General features: G+C 35.4%; 1 protein-coding gene across 1 annotated transcript in view; it reads right to left on the bottom strand.

The window, feature by feature from the left end:
* THSD7A (thrombospondin type 1 domain containing 7A) overlaps window positions 1-9,823 on the bottom strand; it is a 510,460-nt gene extending 500,637 nt beyond the window's left edge. The window contains exon 1 of the mRNA XM_025379535.1: window positions 9,397-9,823. Coding sequence (XP_025235320.1) covers window positions 9,397-9,574 — 178 coding nt within the window. The 5' untranslated portion in view covers window positions 9,575-9,823. The remainder of the gene's footprint in view (window positions 1-9,396) is intronic.
* Window positions 9,824-18,361: the final 8,538 nt, after the last annotated feature.

Genomic DNA, 18,361 nt, shown 5'->3' with positions numbered 1-18,361 from the left:
TCTATTTTTATCTCTTTGAGAAATTTCCATAGTGTTTTCCATAAAGGTTGTACTAATTTACATTCCCACCAATTGCGTAGTGGATATCGAGCTCTTTTCCATATACCTGTTAACCATTTGTATGTCTTCTTTTAAAAATGCCTATTCATGTCCATTGCCCACTTTTTAGTGGGATTTTTAAAAACTGAGTTGTTCAAGTTCTTCCAGTATATTCTGATAAACAGTATATTCTAATATCTGGTATACTGCAGATGTTAGTCTCCTGATGGATGAATAGTTTGCAAATATTTTCTCCCGCTCTGCAGGTTGTCTGTTCACTCTGTTGATCATTTATTTTGGTGTGCAGAAGGTTTTTAGTTTAATTAAGTTTCATTTATCTACTTTAGTTTTTTGTTACCTGTGACTTTGAGGTCTCAGTCATAAATTGATTGCCTAGACCAATGTCCAGAAGAGTTTTCCATAGGTTTTCTTTTAGTATTCTTATAGTTAGGGTCTTATGCTTAAGATGTTAATCCCTCTTGGGTAGATTTTTATATGCAATGAGAGATAGGGGTCTAATTTCATTCTTCTGCACATGAAAATTCAATTTTCTCAGCACCATTTATTGAAAGGAGAGTTCTTTCCCCAATGTATGTTTCTGTTGGCTTTGTCAAAAATCAGTTGGTTTAAAATATGTGGCCTTATTTCTGGGCAATCCATTCTATTCCATTGATCTATGCATCTATTTTTATACTAGTACTATGCTGTTTGGGTTACTATAGCCTTATAATATAATTTGAAATTGAGTAATGTGATTTCTCCAGTTTTGTTCTTTTTGCTAAGGATTGCTTTGGCTATTTGGGTTCTTTTTTACGGCTCCATATGAATTTTAGGATTCTTTTTCTAATTCTGTGAAACATGGCATTGGTATTTTGGTAGAGATTGCATTGAATCTGTAGATTTCTTTGGGCACAACGGTCATTGTAACAATATTAATTCTTCTAATTCATGAGCATGGAATGTTTTCCATCTGTTTGTGGCATTGACAATTTCTTTCATCAGTGTTTTGTAGTTTTCCTTGAAGAGATTATACATGTCTTTAGTTAAATTCATTTGTAAGTATTTTATTTTTGCAGCTATTGTAAATTGGATTGTTTTCTTGATTTCTTTCTCAGCTAGGTCTTTATTGGTATATAGGAATGCTTTTAATAGTTTTATCACTTCCCATTAATATATACTTTTTTGCTGTTTAGGTACATAGGAACTACATGCATGGGAACCACCTATTTGATTTTTTGATCTAAGTAACCAATGAATTCTGAGAACTAACTGTGCAATGTACACCAAGAAAGACAGACAAGATATAAACAGTAGTGTTTTTTAAAAACTAATTTAAATGATCACCTATGAAGTAAAAACAAAACAACTCATAAAACAGAAACAATTCTACTGTGATAACATTTAATGCTGTCATCACTTGAATGCATTTTAAACTATCAGTGTAAAGTTCTGATGAAAAAATTAGAAAAGATATAAGATATCTACCTTATGACTCATTGGCATCTCTATTTCACAGTCTACACTGTCTCTTGTAGTAGGAAAGATATATTTTCTCAAGTGCCACATGCTCAGTGCCTCCTTCATTAAGGGCCAGTCTAATGTGCCTTTATATTAATTCTAAGGGATCCTGTCCTATACTTTCACTACACTGAGGGACTTCCAATCCTCTCTTCGCAAAGAAACCCCACTATCCAGTATTCTCATTCTAACTCGTATCAGAGGTCAAGAAACTTGAATTTCTCCTAAGAGGACTTAAACCACAATCATACTTGACCAATAACCTAGTCAGAATCTCTTCCCCCCACCATCAGGCTAGTCCTCTATACAGTAATAATTGGCAGAAGAAAATCTGGATTACATGCCATCCTATTGTACTCTTAATCTCAGCTATGATTGGGGGCTGCCATCATTTTACAAACCAGGTAGTTGTGTATAATTTTCAGAAGGAGTGACCTAAGTTACCCTAATTTCATTGAAACAGTTAAAGATTCTTAAAATTCCCTGAGAATTTGACTTTTTGATCCAACCAACCAATATACTTTTTTTTTTTTTTTTTTTTTTTTGAGACGCAGTCTTGCTCTGTCGCCCAGGCTGTAGTGTGGTGGCGCGATCTCGGCTCAGTGCAAGCTCCGCCTCCCAGGTTCACACCATTCTCCTGCCTCAACCTCCCAAGTAGCTGGGACTACAGGTGCTCGCCACCATGCCTGGCTTTTTGTTTTTGTTTTTGTTTTTTGTTTTTTGGTTTTTTTTGTATTTTTAGTAGAGATGGGGTTTCACTGTGTTAGCCAGGATGGTCTCGATCTCCTGACCTCGGGATCCGCCCGCTTCGGTCTCCCAAAGTGCTAGGATTACAAGCGTGAGCCACTGCACCCAGCCAACCAATATATTTTTAATGAATTCTGAGCACTGATGGTGCTATGTAAATTACAAAAGAAAAAAAGACCAGACATAAACTGCAGTGGTTTTTAAAATGTATTTAAATGATCACTTACCAAGTAAAAACAAAGCAATGTGTAAAATACAAGCAACTATACTGTGACAGCATTTAATTTAGAAGTGATAGGAAATAATGTTAATTTCAAGAATGTAAAATATCAACTTTTTGAGAAATCCCCTGATACACAATAATAAAATGAAGTATAATAAGTTCTGTTTACATAAGTAACCCAAAATTTGGTGCTGAAAACATTTTTATAGTCTTTGGTACGTGCTGTCTACACATAAGTGACAAACTAATAAAAAATATGTCTATAATAAAATAATTTATTTCTATACTTGCTTTTTTGTCTTTCATGCTGTCATTTAGTTGCAGAAAACAGATAAGTATGTTAGACCAGTAAAATTTCTGCAAGTTATGTCATTTTTAGGTGAATAACTGGTAAAGAATGGTAAGAGAACTAACAGTTTTTGAATGTCTGCCACGTTTAGGTCACGGCAGTACATACTTTCTGTTTATTACCTGTAGAAAAACCTCATAAATGCCTTCTTACTTCCAAACTTGTGTCATTGTTCTAAGGTGGAAAACAAAGCCAGATAATTGATCTAACTTAACCAGTCAGGTAGAGGAAAGAAGTAAACAGTGGTTTGTCTGATCTCAAAGTCTGTGTTCTTTCCATTCTAAAATGGTGTCTCCCTTATAACCTGGAGTATCTGCTAGTCTGGTTAACTGTATCAATTCGTAATTTCTAGTGCATTTACTGGAAAAGAAAAGATGCTTAAGAGAAGGCTAATGCACATTATTGGGCTTGCTCCAGGTCATAAACTTAAATAGCTATTGTACCATCTGACAGAATAATAGCAATAATAAAAACTATCACTTACTGTACTTTTAATATGTTTCAGGTACTCTCCTAGTACATTACATACATTACCACATTTAAACCTCAGAAAACCCCTATAGAATGCATCCCATTAATCCATATTGGAGATGAAGGAAAAAAAATTCAGAGAGATAAAATAACTTTGTAGGTAACATGAATAGAATATTTTCCATCCATGTTGCCCCAGATTGATTAATGTTGACACCCATGCTCTCTCTACCCTATTCCATCCTTCTCATTCATGAAATGAGAAAATGATGTGACATTCTGAATAAAAGTAAATTGTAAGAACACTTTAAGTTCAAAACACTTGGGCTAGGATAATGCCACCTGATATTATGACTACCTGGAAAGATATCCCTCTCTACTTTGTTAATTAAAGATAGGTAGAATTAAAATAGATATATTTCCATAAACATTGGAGAATATGTTTTATGCAGAGTAATAAGTATTATTAGCATAAGTACACAAAAGTTAAAAAAAGATAACATTGTTTTTACTAAAGTTGAAGAACAAAAGCATAATTTTAATGCAATTACTGTGTAAAGGACACAGTGACTGTCAATAATGGCAATGTCTTGCATTACATGAATCCAGTTCAAAAGTGTTTAATGTGAGTATACTCCTTGACAGAAAACACATACTTGTAAATACCCTATCACCTGAATTCTAAATAATGGCTATTATGTACATGTTTATTGGATTTCAATATAATTTCATCATTATGAAAATAAATTCAATTAACTCATTAAGATATTTTTGAAAATATATCTATGACAGAAGTTGATAGAAGTTTATGTATTCAATATTTTTGTCTGATTAATGCTAAGTCAGTTGCATTTTGCTTAATTCATTGGCACTCTTAATTTGGAATTGCCAAGTGAATATAACTAACCATAATTATTATAGAAACAATCTCATATGCTAGAATAATAAAAAGTGCAAATGTCCCTGTAATCCCAGAACTTTGGGAGGCTGAGGCGGGCAGATCACCTGAGTTCAGGAGTTCGAGACCAGCCTGTCCAACATGGTGAAACCCAGTCTCTACTAAAAATACAAAAATTAGCCCAGTATAGTGCCAGGCACCTGTAATCCCAGCTACTCAGGAGGCTGATGCAGGAGAATAGCTTGAATCTGGGATGCAATGGTTGCAGTGAACCAAGATCACGCCACTGCACTCCAGCCTGGGCAAAAGAGTGAGACTCCATCTTAAAAAACAAAAAGTGCAAATGCCATTAACACTTACTAGTAACAGTAGTTATTCATCTTTCAGTGATATGAATGCTATGCCTCGTGTGTATGAAATATGTTTTCCAATTATTCAAAGATAAGTTATCTTTGAAATGACTGTGATACAAAAGTGCTGCAAATATTAACTTTTATATATTATTTATTTAATTAATTTTTAGAGACAGGATCTTGCTCTGTCACCCAGACTGGAGTACAATGGTGTAATCATGGTTGACTGTAAACTTGAACTCCTAGGTTCAAGCAATCCTCCCACCTTGGCCTCTAAAAAGTTATGGTATTACAGGTGTGAGCCACCCTACCCAACAGACTTTTATATTTTAATAAATAAATTTTAATATCTTAAATTCTGGGGTTTTCCTCCTTATAAAACAACAACACTGTAGTAGAGAGACTTACATACCACTTATTAAACTTTATTGATACTATATCTTTTCTACTATCTTGCGTTTTATTCAATCAAGTTTATATCTCTATCTCTATACCTAAAATGTTTCCCAAAACACTGTGAATTATCTTACCAAGTTAACATACTTGATATTTTCTAAAATATTTCAGAATCCCTAGCCTTTCTAAATTTTTAAAATACTTTTTGCCACAATCTCCTTAATAAAATACCTTCTTCATCTAATGTATCTTGTCATTTGCCTTGTACCTTTTCTGACCATACTTTCTTAGCCTGTTCCTCTAGATTTTCTCCCACTGTGGCCCTTTATATCTCAATATTCTCTGTGAAATATCCTGGCTCTTCTTTTCAATATTTTCCTTGCTTTAATGATCCCTCCCACTCCCATGGATTGAAATATATATTTATTGAGTTCCATCCTTACACCTTTGGCCTAACTCCTTCTCCTAAACTGAATCACCCATTCACTAATTTTCCCATCAGATATATTAGTCTAAATATGTCATTGCTACCTCAAGCTCAGTATATCTGAATTAAATTGATATTCTTCTTAACAACACTAAGAAATCTGTTCTTCCTTTTTTCATACCCTGTACCTCCATTACTGGCTACAGGCATAATGGAAACCTTGATGGCATTTTCCTACTTTCCCTGGAAAGCACTGTATCTCCTGCACCCTAAACCTAAGCTAACATTGCTTCAGTGTGACCTCAAACCCTCTTCTACTCACTCTTCACTATAACTTCTATTGTCGGAGTTCTGTTCCCCTTTGTCTCTCAGTCAACAACTCACGTCACTGGCCTTCCAGCTTCTAAACTCATTTCTCTTCATTGTAGACAAACAAAATATCACTCTTCTGCTCAAAGTTTCCAGTGGCTACCACCTGCTTAAGTTAAACTCCAATATCTTACCGTTGTTTGAAAGTTTATTGATAATCTGGTCCTATCTCACTGGATTGGCATGAAATCTTTTCATTGCTATCCAACATCTTGGGCTTGAGGTGCAGTGTACTACTGGGACTTCCAGATCTAGGAATGCTGTTGTGCTTTTTCATTTTTATTTTCTTTCTTCTCTCTGCTTAGAATGGCCTTCTACTCCTTCCTTAGTCAAAATCCAACTCATCCTTCAAGACCCAGATCATATATTAAATTATCTTTGAAACCCTTCACACCTCCTTTATCAGTCAAGTAACCTCTCTGTTCTTATAATGTTCTATTCATGTGTATGGTATGCTATGTTGTAATTGTGTATTTATAGTATTGTTTAATTGTGAGTTTCTCCTAAAACCTATAATCAGTTGAATAATAAATTTTTTAAAACTTTAAATAATTGTTCTCGAGAGTTTCTCGAGAAATGAGTTTCTCAAGAGCGGGGATGACAGTATCCCATTCAGTCTTTACCACAATGGTTACAGATTTTAGGTCCTCAATAACTCTTTGTTGTGAGTTGAATTAATAAAGCATATATAGATAGATACATATTTAAGATTGCATATAATGTATAAGTAATTAGTATTGTATGTGAATATATTATTGTATGTGAATATATAATACACACATGGGTGTATTATGTATACACACATGTGTACAGTTGGCTCTTGAACAACATGATTTGAACTGGGCAGTTCAACTTACATGCAGATTTTCTTCTACCTCTGCCACTCCTGAAACAACAAAATCAACCCCTTATCTATCTTCCTCTTCCTCCTCAGCTTATTCAATGTGAAGACAATGAAGATAAAGAACTTTATGATGATCCAGTTCCATTTAATGAATAGTAAATATACTGTCTCTTCCTCATGATTTTCCAAATGTCATTTCTTTGTCTCTAGCTTACTTTATTGTAAGAATATAGTATGTAATACATATAACATACAAAATATGTATTAATTGAACGTTCATGTTATCTGTAAGGCTTCCGATCAATAGTTGGCTATGAGTAGTTAAGTTTTGGAGGGGTCAAAAGTTATACATAAATTTTCCACTGTGCATGTGGGTCAGCACCCCTAATCTGTGCATTGTTCAAGGGTCAACTTTATATACCCTTATTTGTTGTATATATGTATTTATGTGTGTATTTATAATATATGTATCTGACATATGTATTCATATATATGAAGCACTTTGGGGGTCAAATGGGCCCTTAGATGTCATTTTATCTATTTAATGAATATTACAAAATAGAAAGCCAAGAACCAAAGTCGTTAATGACTTTACCAAAGTTCTACAGCATGTTAGTAACATACACAGTTTGAGTTCCTGTCCCAGATCTTCATCCAGTGTAACAACTTTCACTACATCACTTTAATTCAATAATCTAACCATTAATCTGATTCTCTATAATCCTCTTTACCAAGATCAAGCTTACCCTATTGGAATAGACATTCTGGAGTATCTTACCTCTTTTCTCTTCCAATTCCCTTCTTGCCTGTTTATTCTCATCAAGTGATACACACATGGTGATTCTGTAACCTCTAAATTTTCATTTATGGTATATCTCTTTTTTTCTTTAAATATTCTCTAGTTCTGAGAACTACTTTCAACTCCATTACAGACATATTAAAGTCTCCTTTCCCTCTGATAAAAAATAATAAAGAAGTCATTATTTTGCTTTCCAATTGAATGAACTATTTTTTAAGGTGTCATCACATTTACATGCAGTTGAGAAAACTAAGGGTCAAAAGTTAAGTGAACTGCCAAAATTCCTATAGCTGGCAAGAGCTGGGACTGGCACTGGAATCAAGGTCTCCATACCATTGTTTCTGAGAGCTTCCCACTATTTTAAGCTGTTTATTGGCTTGTGTTCCTTCCGTGACATTTATGATGACATATATTGACACCTCAGATGCTGTACAGTGAATGTTGGCTGGACTGTTTTCCATCTGAATTATTGCTTGGCTCTTGTTACTTTGCTAGTATAAATTTCAACTAGGCAAGTACTAGTTTATCTTACACTGACTTACCTAAGAAGCTCTTCCCAAGCATCCATATGATACCATTTAACGGTAAATTATAATTTGATTAATGTTTGTCATTATGAATGTGCTTTTAACAGGTAAAACCCTAGCTTAGGCTAAATTAGAGATCTTCAACTCTTTGTTTCAAATTGAAATAAATTAGTTTTATTTTATTTGAATTCATTACTCAATGGATCTGCAAACTTAAGATGTTAGCGAGAATAATCTTGCTTTTAAAAATGTGTATGTGTTTCATGTAATATTCTAAGACAAATTGTGTACTTTGACTTTAAATACGTTTCTGTTTAATCTCCCTACTAAATGTCTAGATAGCTGCAACTTCTTTAAAAATTTCAGATATCTATATTGATGCAATCGTAGAATAAATTGAGCTGTCTCTTCAGCAGTGGTACAGAGATGGGTTGAAGCAGGAAGAGACCCACTCCCTGAAACTTGTTTGCAACCCCATGACGAATACATACTTTCCCTTTCAACTACAACATTCTCTTAATGTTTGGCTTGACCGAGTTATTCTTAAATTACCCCTAGCTCTAAGCAACGGGGATAATCTTTTCCCACTTTATTCCTACGAACATGTGAAGTTTCAGGTCCGCTAAAGAATTCTCAATGTTTTTTTAATGGACAGAGACAGTGAGCCCGCAGAAAAGGGGTTAGTAATGCCTCACTTCGCATTGTTTTCCTGCCTGTCACGGCCCCCGCCAGAACCTCCAAGCACTTTGCCAGGGGGTACTGATGGGCAATTAGTAGCTGCTTTTGTTGGGTGGTTGAAAAACAAAGCAAAATAATTCTCAAGGAAGGAAGGGAAAGTTTGAATCCAGACATCCTCAAAGTTGTACACTTTTAAAATCCTGCGATTCACTAGTTAAGAATTGAGTTTTCAGTCTTTCCGGAAGGCTCACTGGAGCCCCATTCGCCTTTAATTGTTGGAACCGCCCTCACTTGGCTTGTTTCTGGGTGTCCCACATAACACAAAGCTAAAGTTAACAAATTCAACTCTATATCCACAAATGTCATGACAGCGAGCATATTGCTTGCCTAAACAATAAAGACCGAGGCTAAACTCTTTGCTTGTTCTTTGCTAGAAATGTGTTTAAGAAACTCCTAGTAGAATGAAAATCCAGAGGTTAAAAATATTGCACTTCATTATGGAAGTGCAGCGTTGCCCTCATTATGGAGCTGCGAGAGAAATATTCCAGCTACTCACTGTTGCCTCTTAGTTGTTATGCTTTTCTTTCCTAATTGCATCGGACATGACCTATTTGCTTCCTAAGAAATCATACTTTTTACCTTAGGATCCCAGCATAACCGAGCCATCCAAAAGCACCGGGGTCCCTACAGAAGCCCATCAGCTCCTTAATGTGCCCCCAGATGTGAAGATGGGGAAAGGGTAACTCCGTCCCACTTACCAGTCTTCCACAGATAGAGGGTGGGCACCTCCGCCTCGCCCTGTGCCGCAGCCCTGCCGGCGGCACCCGGGAGCAGCAGCAGCAGGAGCAGCAGCAGCGGCAGCAGCTGCAGGACGCCCCGGCGCGGCCCCGCAGCGCCCCGGCTCCCGGACGCCCAGCGCCTGGCTTGCAGCCCCATGCCGCCCGCAGCCACTCCAGGGTCCAGAGCCGTAGCGCGCTCGGCAGGGAATTTTTCTCCGCTCTTGGAACGTCTTCCCAAAGAGTACAGAAAGCAAAGCTCTTTCCTGCTATTGTTCGCTTCAGATGAGAAGGAGGGAGAGTGCGTCTAACACCAGGGAACAATAGCGTCCGCGGTGGTGGCCGTGGCCGCCGCCGCCGCCGCCGCCTCTGGCGGGGATGCTGCTGCCGCTGCCATTCCGCGCAGAATGGCAGGTCCTGGCGGCTCCGGAGGCAACTGTCCTCAGGGGGCCCCAGCTGACTGAGCAGGTCTGCTAGGTCTGGGAGGCAGCGCAGCCCCCGCCAGCTGGAAGGGGAGGAGGGGGGCGTGAGCCCAAAGGAGCAGAGGGGGCTGGAGGCAGAGGGAGGCGAGAGCGCGAGGGCGAGAAAGGGAGCGAGCAAAGGGGAGAGGGGCCAGCCAGGCGACACCCAGTTCCGACATACCCGCCTAAAGAACTCCTGTGCACATGGTGCAATGAAATATGTTTGGAAGGATGCACCAATAAAAAGAATCATCACCCGGCAGATTTCAGAATGACAAATAACAGGCATTGATATTCACTGTCATCCAAGGAGTCAAACGCTAGATCTAGTGGCATGTTATTCTTAGTACGTATTTACACAAAGCATCAGTGTTTATTATCTATTTTTAAGCCATGGCTTCTGAATTACTTTGTGTGGGGAGCAGTATTTGAGATCAGATGTAAAAACACGAGAGCAGAAATGTTTACTTGTAAAAATGTACTTAAACACTTCTTTAAATGTTGTTTTCAACTTAATCTACTCTCAATAAAAATATGAGCAATACTGATGCTCTGTGACAAATTAAATTGTCTTTTAATAACCTTTAAAACTGAATTAGTATTTAATGAGTATTTCCAGTGCTACCTAATTACATAAATACAATTGTACAAAAAAAAAAAAACCTTAAAATTAAAATTATATTTCAGGTATAGAGTTCTGTCCCTTCATCTACTTCTTTCTCTCAAAAATATGCTACTTCTAAGTATTCAGATATGAGTCAAATTAAAGGTCAAACTGAGTCAGTCATGCTGTCTGGATATCTTGGAATTAGTAAATTCTTCATTTAAAATTTCCCTGACACCAATTTACCTTAACTCTTACTGTAGCAAAATGCCTGTCACCATCTAAATAAAGAACCACATGTGTTTGCATATTTTGTCCTTTGTGTTTCCACTTTCTTCTACCAGTAGTAATAGAAGAACGTGTGTGAAGTCAGATAATGCTTTATCCTTTCTCCTTCTCCCTTTAGCCAATAATAATATCTTTTATTATTAATTCATTTCATAGTAAAGCTAAAATAGTAGGCATTTAACTATTAAAATTTCAGCACATGGAAAGCCAAAGAAAACTATTATCCCATCAGCAATTTTCAGGCAAATAAAATAAAATTTTAAAAGCAGGAAAACTACTTTTTATGAATTTACTCCAACACAGCTACCCAAGAGTTTAAAATGAGGAAGCTACTGTTTCTGAAGGAGGAAACCTTCCATAAGGCTCTCTTGGGACCCTTGTCATTTTGCAGAGCCCTCCAGACACAGCCCTTCTGCATGCATTAGATTAAAAACAGGTTTGATCAAATAATTCCCAGGTCCTGCCTGTTTAAGTATTCTGACATCAGAGGAAATTAGCTACGTTGAAGGTTGCAAATTTGGTCTTTGTTTACTTTCCACTCTGTTAGGCCTCTAAGAAGGAATTAAAAGCTCAGAGAGCCCTAGCTCTGTGAGTCTGTGATTAGGAGAGATAAGCTAGTGTGGCTTACTATTTCTTCACTGGTGAAAAACAGGCAACAATCAAAAGATTATAGGTTGATAAGGAATAAAATGGAAGCCTGATCCTAACTAATGTACGGTTCCCTGAAGGATCACTTCTTTTAGCAGTTAAACCACAGAAGAAAAAGGGACCTGCTATTGCTTCCCGGGTTCTGTCGCTTCAGGAAAATTTCCTTGTCCACTCCACAAGGAATCATTTTCCCATCCTTTCTGCTTGTATTTTTCAGCTATTGTTAGTGCCCTAAACCTTGAAATCCTCTAACTCTGGCACAGGAAGGATTTCAAACTGGACATACTCTGCTAACAGCAGCCCATTCTACACATTCGTGGGAAGCGCCAGTCAATTCACCAAGTGGGAATTCATTATGTAACAGAGGACAGAGAATGTGAGGAATTAAGTTAATGTGCAAGGTAATTACCTAGCCCTTCAAAAAGCCATCCCACACTATACTTAATAGCTTATTGTCAAAATAAATTTTAAGATTCTGATCTTTATATTTACCCATGGTGGTATAATAATAACTCAACTTGTCAAGAGTGTAAACATCATAGCTACAAATTCAAGCATTATACAGGGTCAATTTCTAGGTTCAAATTTACTGCCATTTACGATACACAATTATGGTGATATGTTCTGCAGTAGGGTTTCAAAATAGCCAACAATTGGTTTCCTTTTTTCAATTTCAATGTACACAAGGCCTAGGAGTTACACACGCACAAGCACATACACAAACACACACAATTATCAGCAAAGACATCTCTGAGCAAGGTTAGAGAATCCAAGTCATATAAACATTTGTCTCCACACCTGCCACACATTTGTTCATAACAATGTCATTATTGCACTTGAGGACAAAAATGTATGGTTCTCTGAGGAGACAAAAGTGATGTATGTATTCTGATACATGTTCCTTTGTGAAAGGTATAGTGTCTAGGTAGATAAATCCTATCAATAAAACTGATAGATGGCAAGAGATAGCAAAACATAGTAATATTTGTTTCCTAGAATATGACATAAATAATAATACACAAATGTTTAATGACGTGATGTCAAAATTTAGTCATGAGAAGTCTCAAGGATGCAGATTAACTTGACCATCTGTACAGCCTGCCATGAAGTAAATCGTTCATCATTTTTCATGGAGAACTGTTCAAATATTAATGAGCCAGTGCGATAAAAGTTTTCCAAACCAATGAATGACAAATGCAAAGCATTTTTTTAATATTTAGAAATGAAAACATTCTAAACTTATCACCTTGCATGTGATAGGTGTCTTTATTCTGCCTATATTAATTTTGCTATCATTTCTAAACTCCAGAGGTAAGGATGTGAACATACCTATATACATCTATTTTCTCTTTTATTAGAACACAAGCATATAAATATATATTACAACCCATGAGATTGATGACAATGACTTTTAATCATTAGTACCAGCATTTTAAAACAATTAGGAAATTTTCAGTTTCTTGATGGAAAGGGAAACACTTTTAACATCATCAGTTTTATAATTATAATAAAAAGTGAAGAAATATAGTTATTTATTGATAGTATTACATATGAAATTATCTAAAGATGTCCATTTTGAAATAAAACCTTAAAAATAATTCTCCACATAAATGTATTTTGCATCCTAAAAAATAAAAAATACCCAAAGGAATTCTATTTGTGCAACCTCTAGGTGTCACACTTGACCAAGATTTAGATGAGACAAAATTTATTTTGGGCTTCTTTCTCTCCTCCCTTTCCCTGACACCCACCCACCAGTTTATAGGTTCACCTCATTTTACTGCGCTTTACAGATATTTTTGTCTGTTTGTTTGTTTAACAAATTTAAGGCTTGTGACAACTTGGCATTGAGCAAGTCTATCAACATAATTTTTCCCACATGAAGTGTTCACTTCATGTCTCTATCACATTTTGGTAATTTTCATAATATTTCAAATGTTCTCATTATTATTGTATCTGCTATGGTGATCTGTGATCAGTGATATTTGATGTTAATGTTGTAATTATTTTGGGGCACCACAAACTGTGCCCATATAAAATAACAAACTAGTGAATGTTGTTGTGTATTCTGACTTCTCCACTGACAGGCTGTTTCCCTATCTCTCTGTCTCCTTGGGCCTCCCTGTTCCCTGAGACATATGAATATTGAAATTAGGCTAATTAATAACCCTACAATGGCTTCTAAGTGTTCAAGTGAAAAGAAGAATTACAAGTCTCTCATTTTCAATCAAAAGCCTGAAATTATTAAGCTTATTGAGGAAGGCAGTTCAAAAGCCAAGGTAGGCCAAAAGCTAGGCCTCTTGCACCAGTTAGCCAAGTTTTGAATGCAAAAGAAAGTTCTTGGAGGAAATTAAAAGTACTACTGCAGCAAATACACATATGAAAGGAAGCAAAACAGCCTTATTGCTGATATGGAGAACGCTTTAGTGATCCAGATAGAAGACCAAATCAGCCACAACGTTTCTTTAAGCCAAAGCCTAATCCAGAGAAAGGTCCCAACTCTATTTAAACCTATAAAGACCAAATGACATGAGGAAGCTGCAGAAAAGTGTGAAGCTGGCAGAGATCGTTTCATAAAGTTTGAGGAAAGAAGCCATGTTCATAACAAAATTGCAAGGTGAAGCAGCTGTAGCAAGCTATTCAGAAGATGTAGCTAAGATCACTGATGAAAGTAGCTACATTAAACAATTTTCAACACAAACAGATGAAAGTACCTACATTAAACAATCAATTTTCAACATAAACAAAAAAGCCTTCTATTAGAAGAATATGCCATTTAAAATTTTAATAGCTAGAGAGGAGAAGTCAATGCTTGACTTCAAAATTTCAAAGGACAGGTTGACTCTCTTGTTAGGGTCTAATGCAGCTGGTGATTTTAAGTTGAAGCCAATGCTCACTTACCAGTCTGAAAATTCTAGGGACCTCCAGAATGTACTAAATCTATTCTGCCTGTGCTCTACAAAGGGAACAATAAAGCTGAATAACTACACATCTCTTTATAGCATGGTTTACTGAATATTTTAAGCCTATTTTTGAGATCTACTGCTCAGAAAATAAGATCTCTAATGGAGATAAACAGGATATTAATGTTTTCATACCTGATAATTCAACATCAACTCTGCAGCCCATGGTTCAAGGAGTAATTTTGACTTTCAAGTCATTATTTAAGGAATATTTTGTAAGGCTTAAGCTTCCTTAGATAATAATTCATCTAATGAATCTGGGCAAAGTAACTTGAAAACTTTCTAGAAAGGGTTCACCATTCTAGATACCTTTAAGAGCATTAATGTTTTATAGGAAGAGGTCAAAATATAAATATTAACAGGTTTGAAAGAAGTTGATTTCAACCCTCATGAATGACTTCTAGGGGTTCAAGAATTCTCTGGAGGAAGTCAGTACAGATGTGGTTAAAAAAGCAAAAGCACTAGAATTGAAAGTGGAATCTAAAGATGTGATTCAATTGTTTCAGTCTCCTGATAACACTTGAACACATGAGGAGCTGCTTCTTAGGAATGAGCAAATAAGGTAGTTTCTTGAAATGGAATTTACTTCAGGTGAAGATACTATGAAGAGTGTTTAAATGACAACAAAGGATTTAGAATGTTACATAAATTTAGTTGATAAAGCAGTGGCAGGATTTGAGATGATTGACTCCAATTTTGAAAGCAGTTCTACTGTGGTTAAAATGCTATCAAACAGCATCACATATTACACAGAAAGCTTTCATGAAAGGAAGAGAGTCCATCAATGTAGCAAACTTCATTGCTGTCTTATTTTAAGAAATTGCCATAACCACCTTAACCTTCAGCAACCACCACCCTGATTAGTTAGCAGCTATTGACATCAAGACAACACCCACTACCAGCAAGAAGACTACAATTTGCTGAAGGCTCAGATGATCACAGGCATTTTTTAGCAATAAAGTATTTTAAAATTATGTATACTTTTAGACATAATGCTATTGCATACTGAATAGACTACAGTATATCTTAACCATAACTTTTATATGCCTAGGGAAACCAAAACATTAACATAACTTGCTTTATTGTGTTTGCTTTATTGCAATAGTCTGAAACTGATTTCTCTATAACTCTGAGGTATGCCTATATTAAAAGATAGAAATTTTCACCTTTTATCTTTACAAGTAACTATATATTTTACTTTTTGTTTTTTCAAATTCTGGCTTTAGTATTTCTTCTCTCTTTTCTTTCCCATTTCTTTCCTTTTTTTTTTCTTAAACACTGTTTTGTTGGTTGTTTGGTTCTTTTGGTGGTCTGTAAGTTTATGTATAAGGGAAGGGCAGATTTTAAATTTCAAATTGTTTAACATAAAATTAATCTCATTGTTTCTCCATTTTATTCATTAAAAAACCTGTTTGAAAAAGAAATCAACTGCAAATGATTGGACCCCTTAATTTTAACATCAGGTGAAAATATACAGTATTTTGTTTCAGAACTTTTCAGAGTGTGGGGAATGGATTGCTCACTGCAGGACTTATAATGAGGAAGAATCCCATCCCAGATGGTACATAAGGTATCAAAAGACCCTGACACTAGGTAGCAGCAATATTGTTAAACATTTTTTACTAGTGGTATTCTTGTCAAACTCTTTCAAAAAATTGAAGATGAAAACATTCTTCCTAACTCATTCTATGAATATAGCATTATCTTAATACCCAAACTAGACAAAGACACAACAACAAAAGAAAACTACAGACCAATATTGTTGATAAACAGAGATTCAAATATTCTTGACAAAATAATAGCAAGCTAATTCCAACCACATATCAAAAATAATATACCACAATCAAGTGGGATTTATCCCAGAGATGAAAGTATGCCTCAATATGGATAAATCAATAAAGTGATATATCACCCCAATAAAATGAAGGTCAACAATATATTATCACCTAAAAAGATATAGAAAACAGCATTTGATAAAATCAACATCCTGTCATGATAAAAACTGTCAACAAATTAGGTATAGAAGGAACATATCTCAACACAATAAACACATATATGCTGTATATATGACAAACCCATAGCTAACATTATACTCAACTATAAACTTCCCTCTTAGGGCTACTTTTGCCAAATCCTATGAGATTTAGTGTGTTCTGTTTCCATTTTCATTTGTCTCAAGTTTCTTTAATTTCCCTTCTAATGTCTTCATTGACTTAATTGTTCAGGAATGTGTTATTTAATTTCCATGTATTTAAACATTTTAATGTTCTTTATATTATTGTTTGCTCTTTATTCCATTGTAGTCAGAAAAGACACTTGATACTATTTAAATCTTCTTAAGTTTGTTAAGTCTCATTTTCTGGCATAACATGTTCTGTCTTGGAGAGTACTCCATGTGAACTTGAGAAGACTATGTATTCTGCAGCTACTGGGTGGAATGTTTTGTTTATGTCTGTTAAGTCCATTCAGGCTAGAGTGTAGTTTAAGTCCAATGTTTTCTTATTGATTTTCTGTCTGGATAATGTGTCCATTGCTGAAAATGGGGTGCTGAAGGCCCCTACTTTAATTGTATTGTAGTCTCTCTCAGTTATATTAATATTTGATTTACATATTTAGGTGCTCCAATGTTAAGTGCATATATATTTACAACTATTATATCCTCTTGCTGAACTGAGGTTTTTAATATTATATAATAACCTTCATTTTCTCTTTGTTTCTTTTTACAGTTTTGACTTTACATCTATTTTATCTGATACAGGTATAGTTACTCCTGCTCTTTTCTTGTTTTTATTTGCAAGAAATATCTTTTCCATCTCTTTACTCAACCTATGTGTATCCTTAAGACTCATATAATTGGGATTTGTTATATTATGCACTCAAACATTCTATGCCCTTTGATTGGAAAGTTGAATTGATTTACATTCAAGGCAACTTTTGATAGGTAAGAACTTAACTACTGACAAAATTGTTTTCTAGGTGTTTCATAGATCATTGATTCCCTTCTTCCTCTCTTGCTGTCTTCCATTGTGGTTAAATTATTTTCATTAATGATATTCCTTGATTCCTTACTTTTTATTTTTAGTGCATCTACTATAAATTGTTGGTTTGTGGTAACTATCAGGCTTACAAAAATGTTTTTCAAGCTGAGAACAACTTTGATTGTAAACCAAACCAAACCAAACAAAAAAGTATACTTTTAATCTACCCTCAATTTTGATTTTTAAAAATTGTCACAATTTATATATGTATATATAAATATGTATATACATGTATATAAATATATGTTATATGTATTTTATATATATATATTTTCAGATGGAGTCTCACTCTGTCACCAGGCTGGAGTGCAGTGGCGCTATCTCAGCTCACTGCAAGCTCTGCCTCCCGGGTTCAAGTGATTCTCCTGCCTCAGCCTCCCGAGTAGTTGGGACTATAGGCACATGTCACCGTGCCCAGCTAATTTTTGTATTTTTAGTAGAGACAGGTGTTCATCATGTTGGCCAGAATATTCTAAATCTCTTGACTTCATGATCTGCCCGTTTCAGCCTCCCAAAGTACTGGGATTACAAGCGTGAGCTATACCGCACCCGGCATAAAATTTATGTATTTTTAAAATGCTGATGTCCTAAAATTTATGGATGATATTACTACTTTCTAATAGTTTTCTTTTAACTGTCATACTAAAGATATAAATGATTTACATACAATCGTTACAATATCAGAGTATTCTGAATTTGACTGTGTATTTATTTTACCAGAAAATTTTGTACTTTTAGATGTTTTTATGTTACTCCTTAGTGTTCTGTTCTTTTACTTATATAACTCTCTTTGGAATTTCTTATAGGACAAGTTTGGTTGTGATGAACTCCCTCAGCTTTGGTTTGTCTGTTAAATTATTTATCTATACTTCACATCTGAAGGATAAATTTTCTAATCACAGTATTCTTGATTAGCAGTTTTTTCCCTTAGTACTTTCAATATAT

This window comes from Theropithecus gelada, chromosome 3, assembly GCF_003255815.1.
Source record: "Theropithecus gelada isolate Dixy chromosome 3, Tgel_1.0, whole genome shotgun sequence".
NCBI lineage: Eukaryota > Metazoa > Chordata > Mammalia > Primates > Cercopithecidae > Theropithecus > Theropithecus gelada.
Note: the sequence above shows the minus strand (reverse complement) of the source record. Positions and strands in the feature narration are given on the sequence as shown.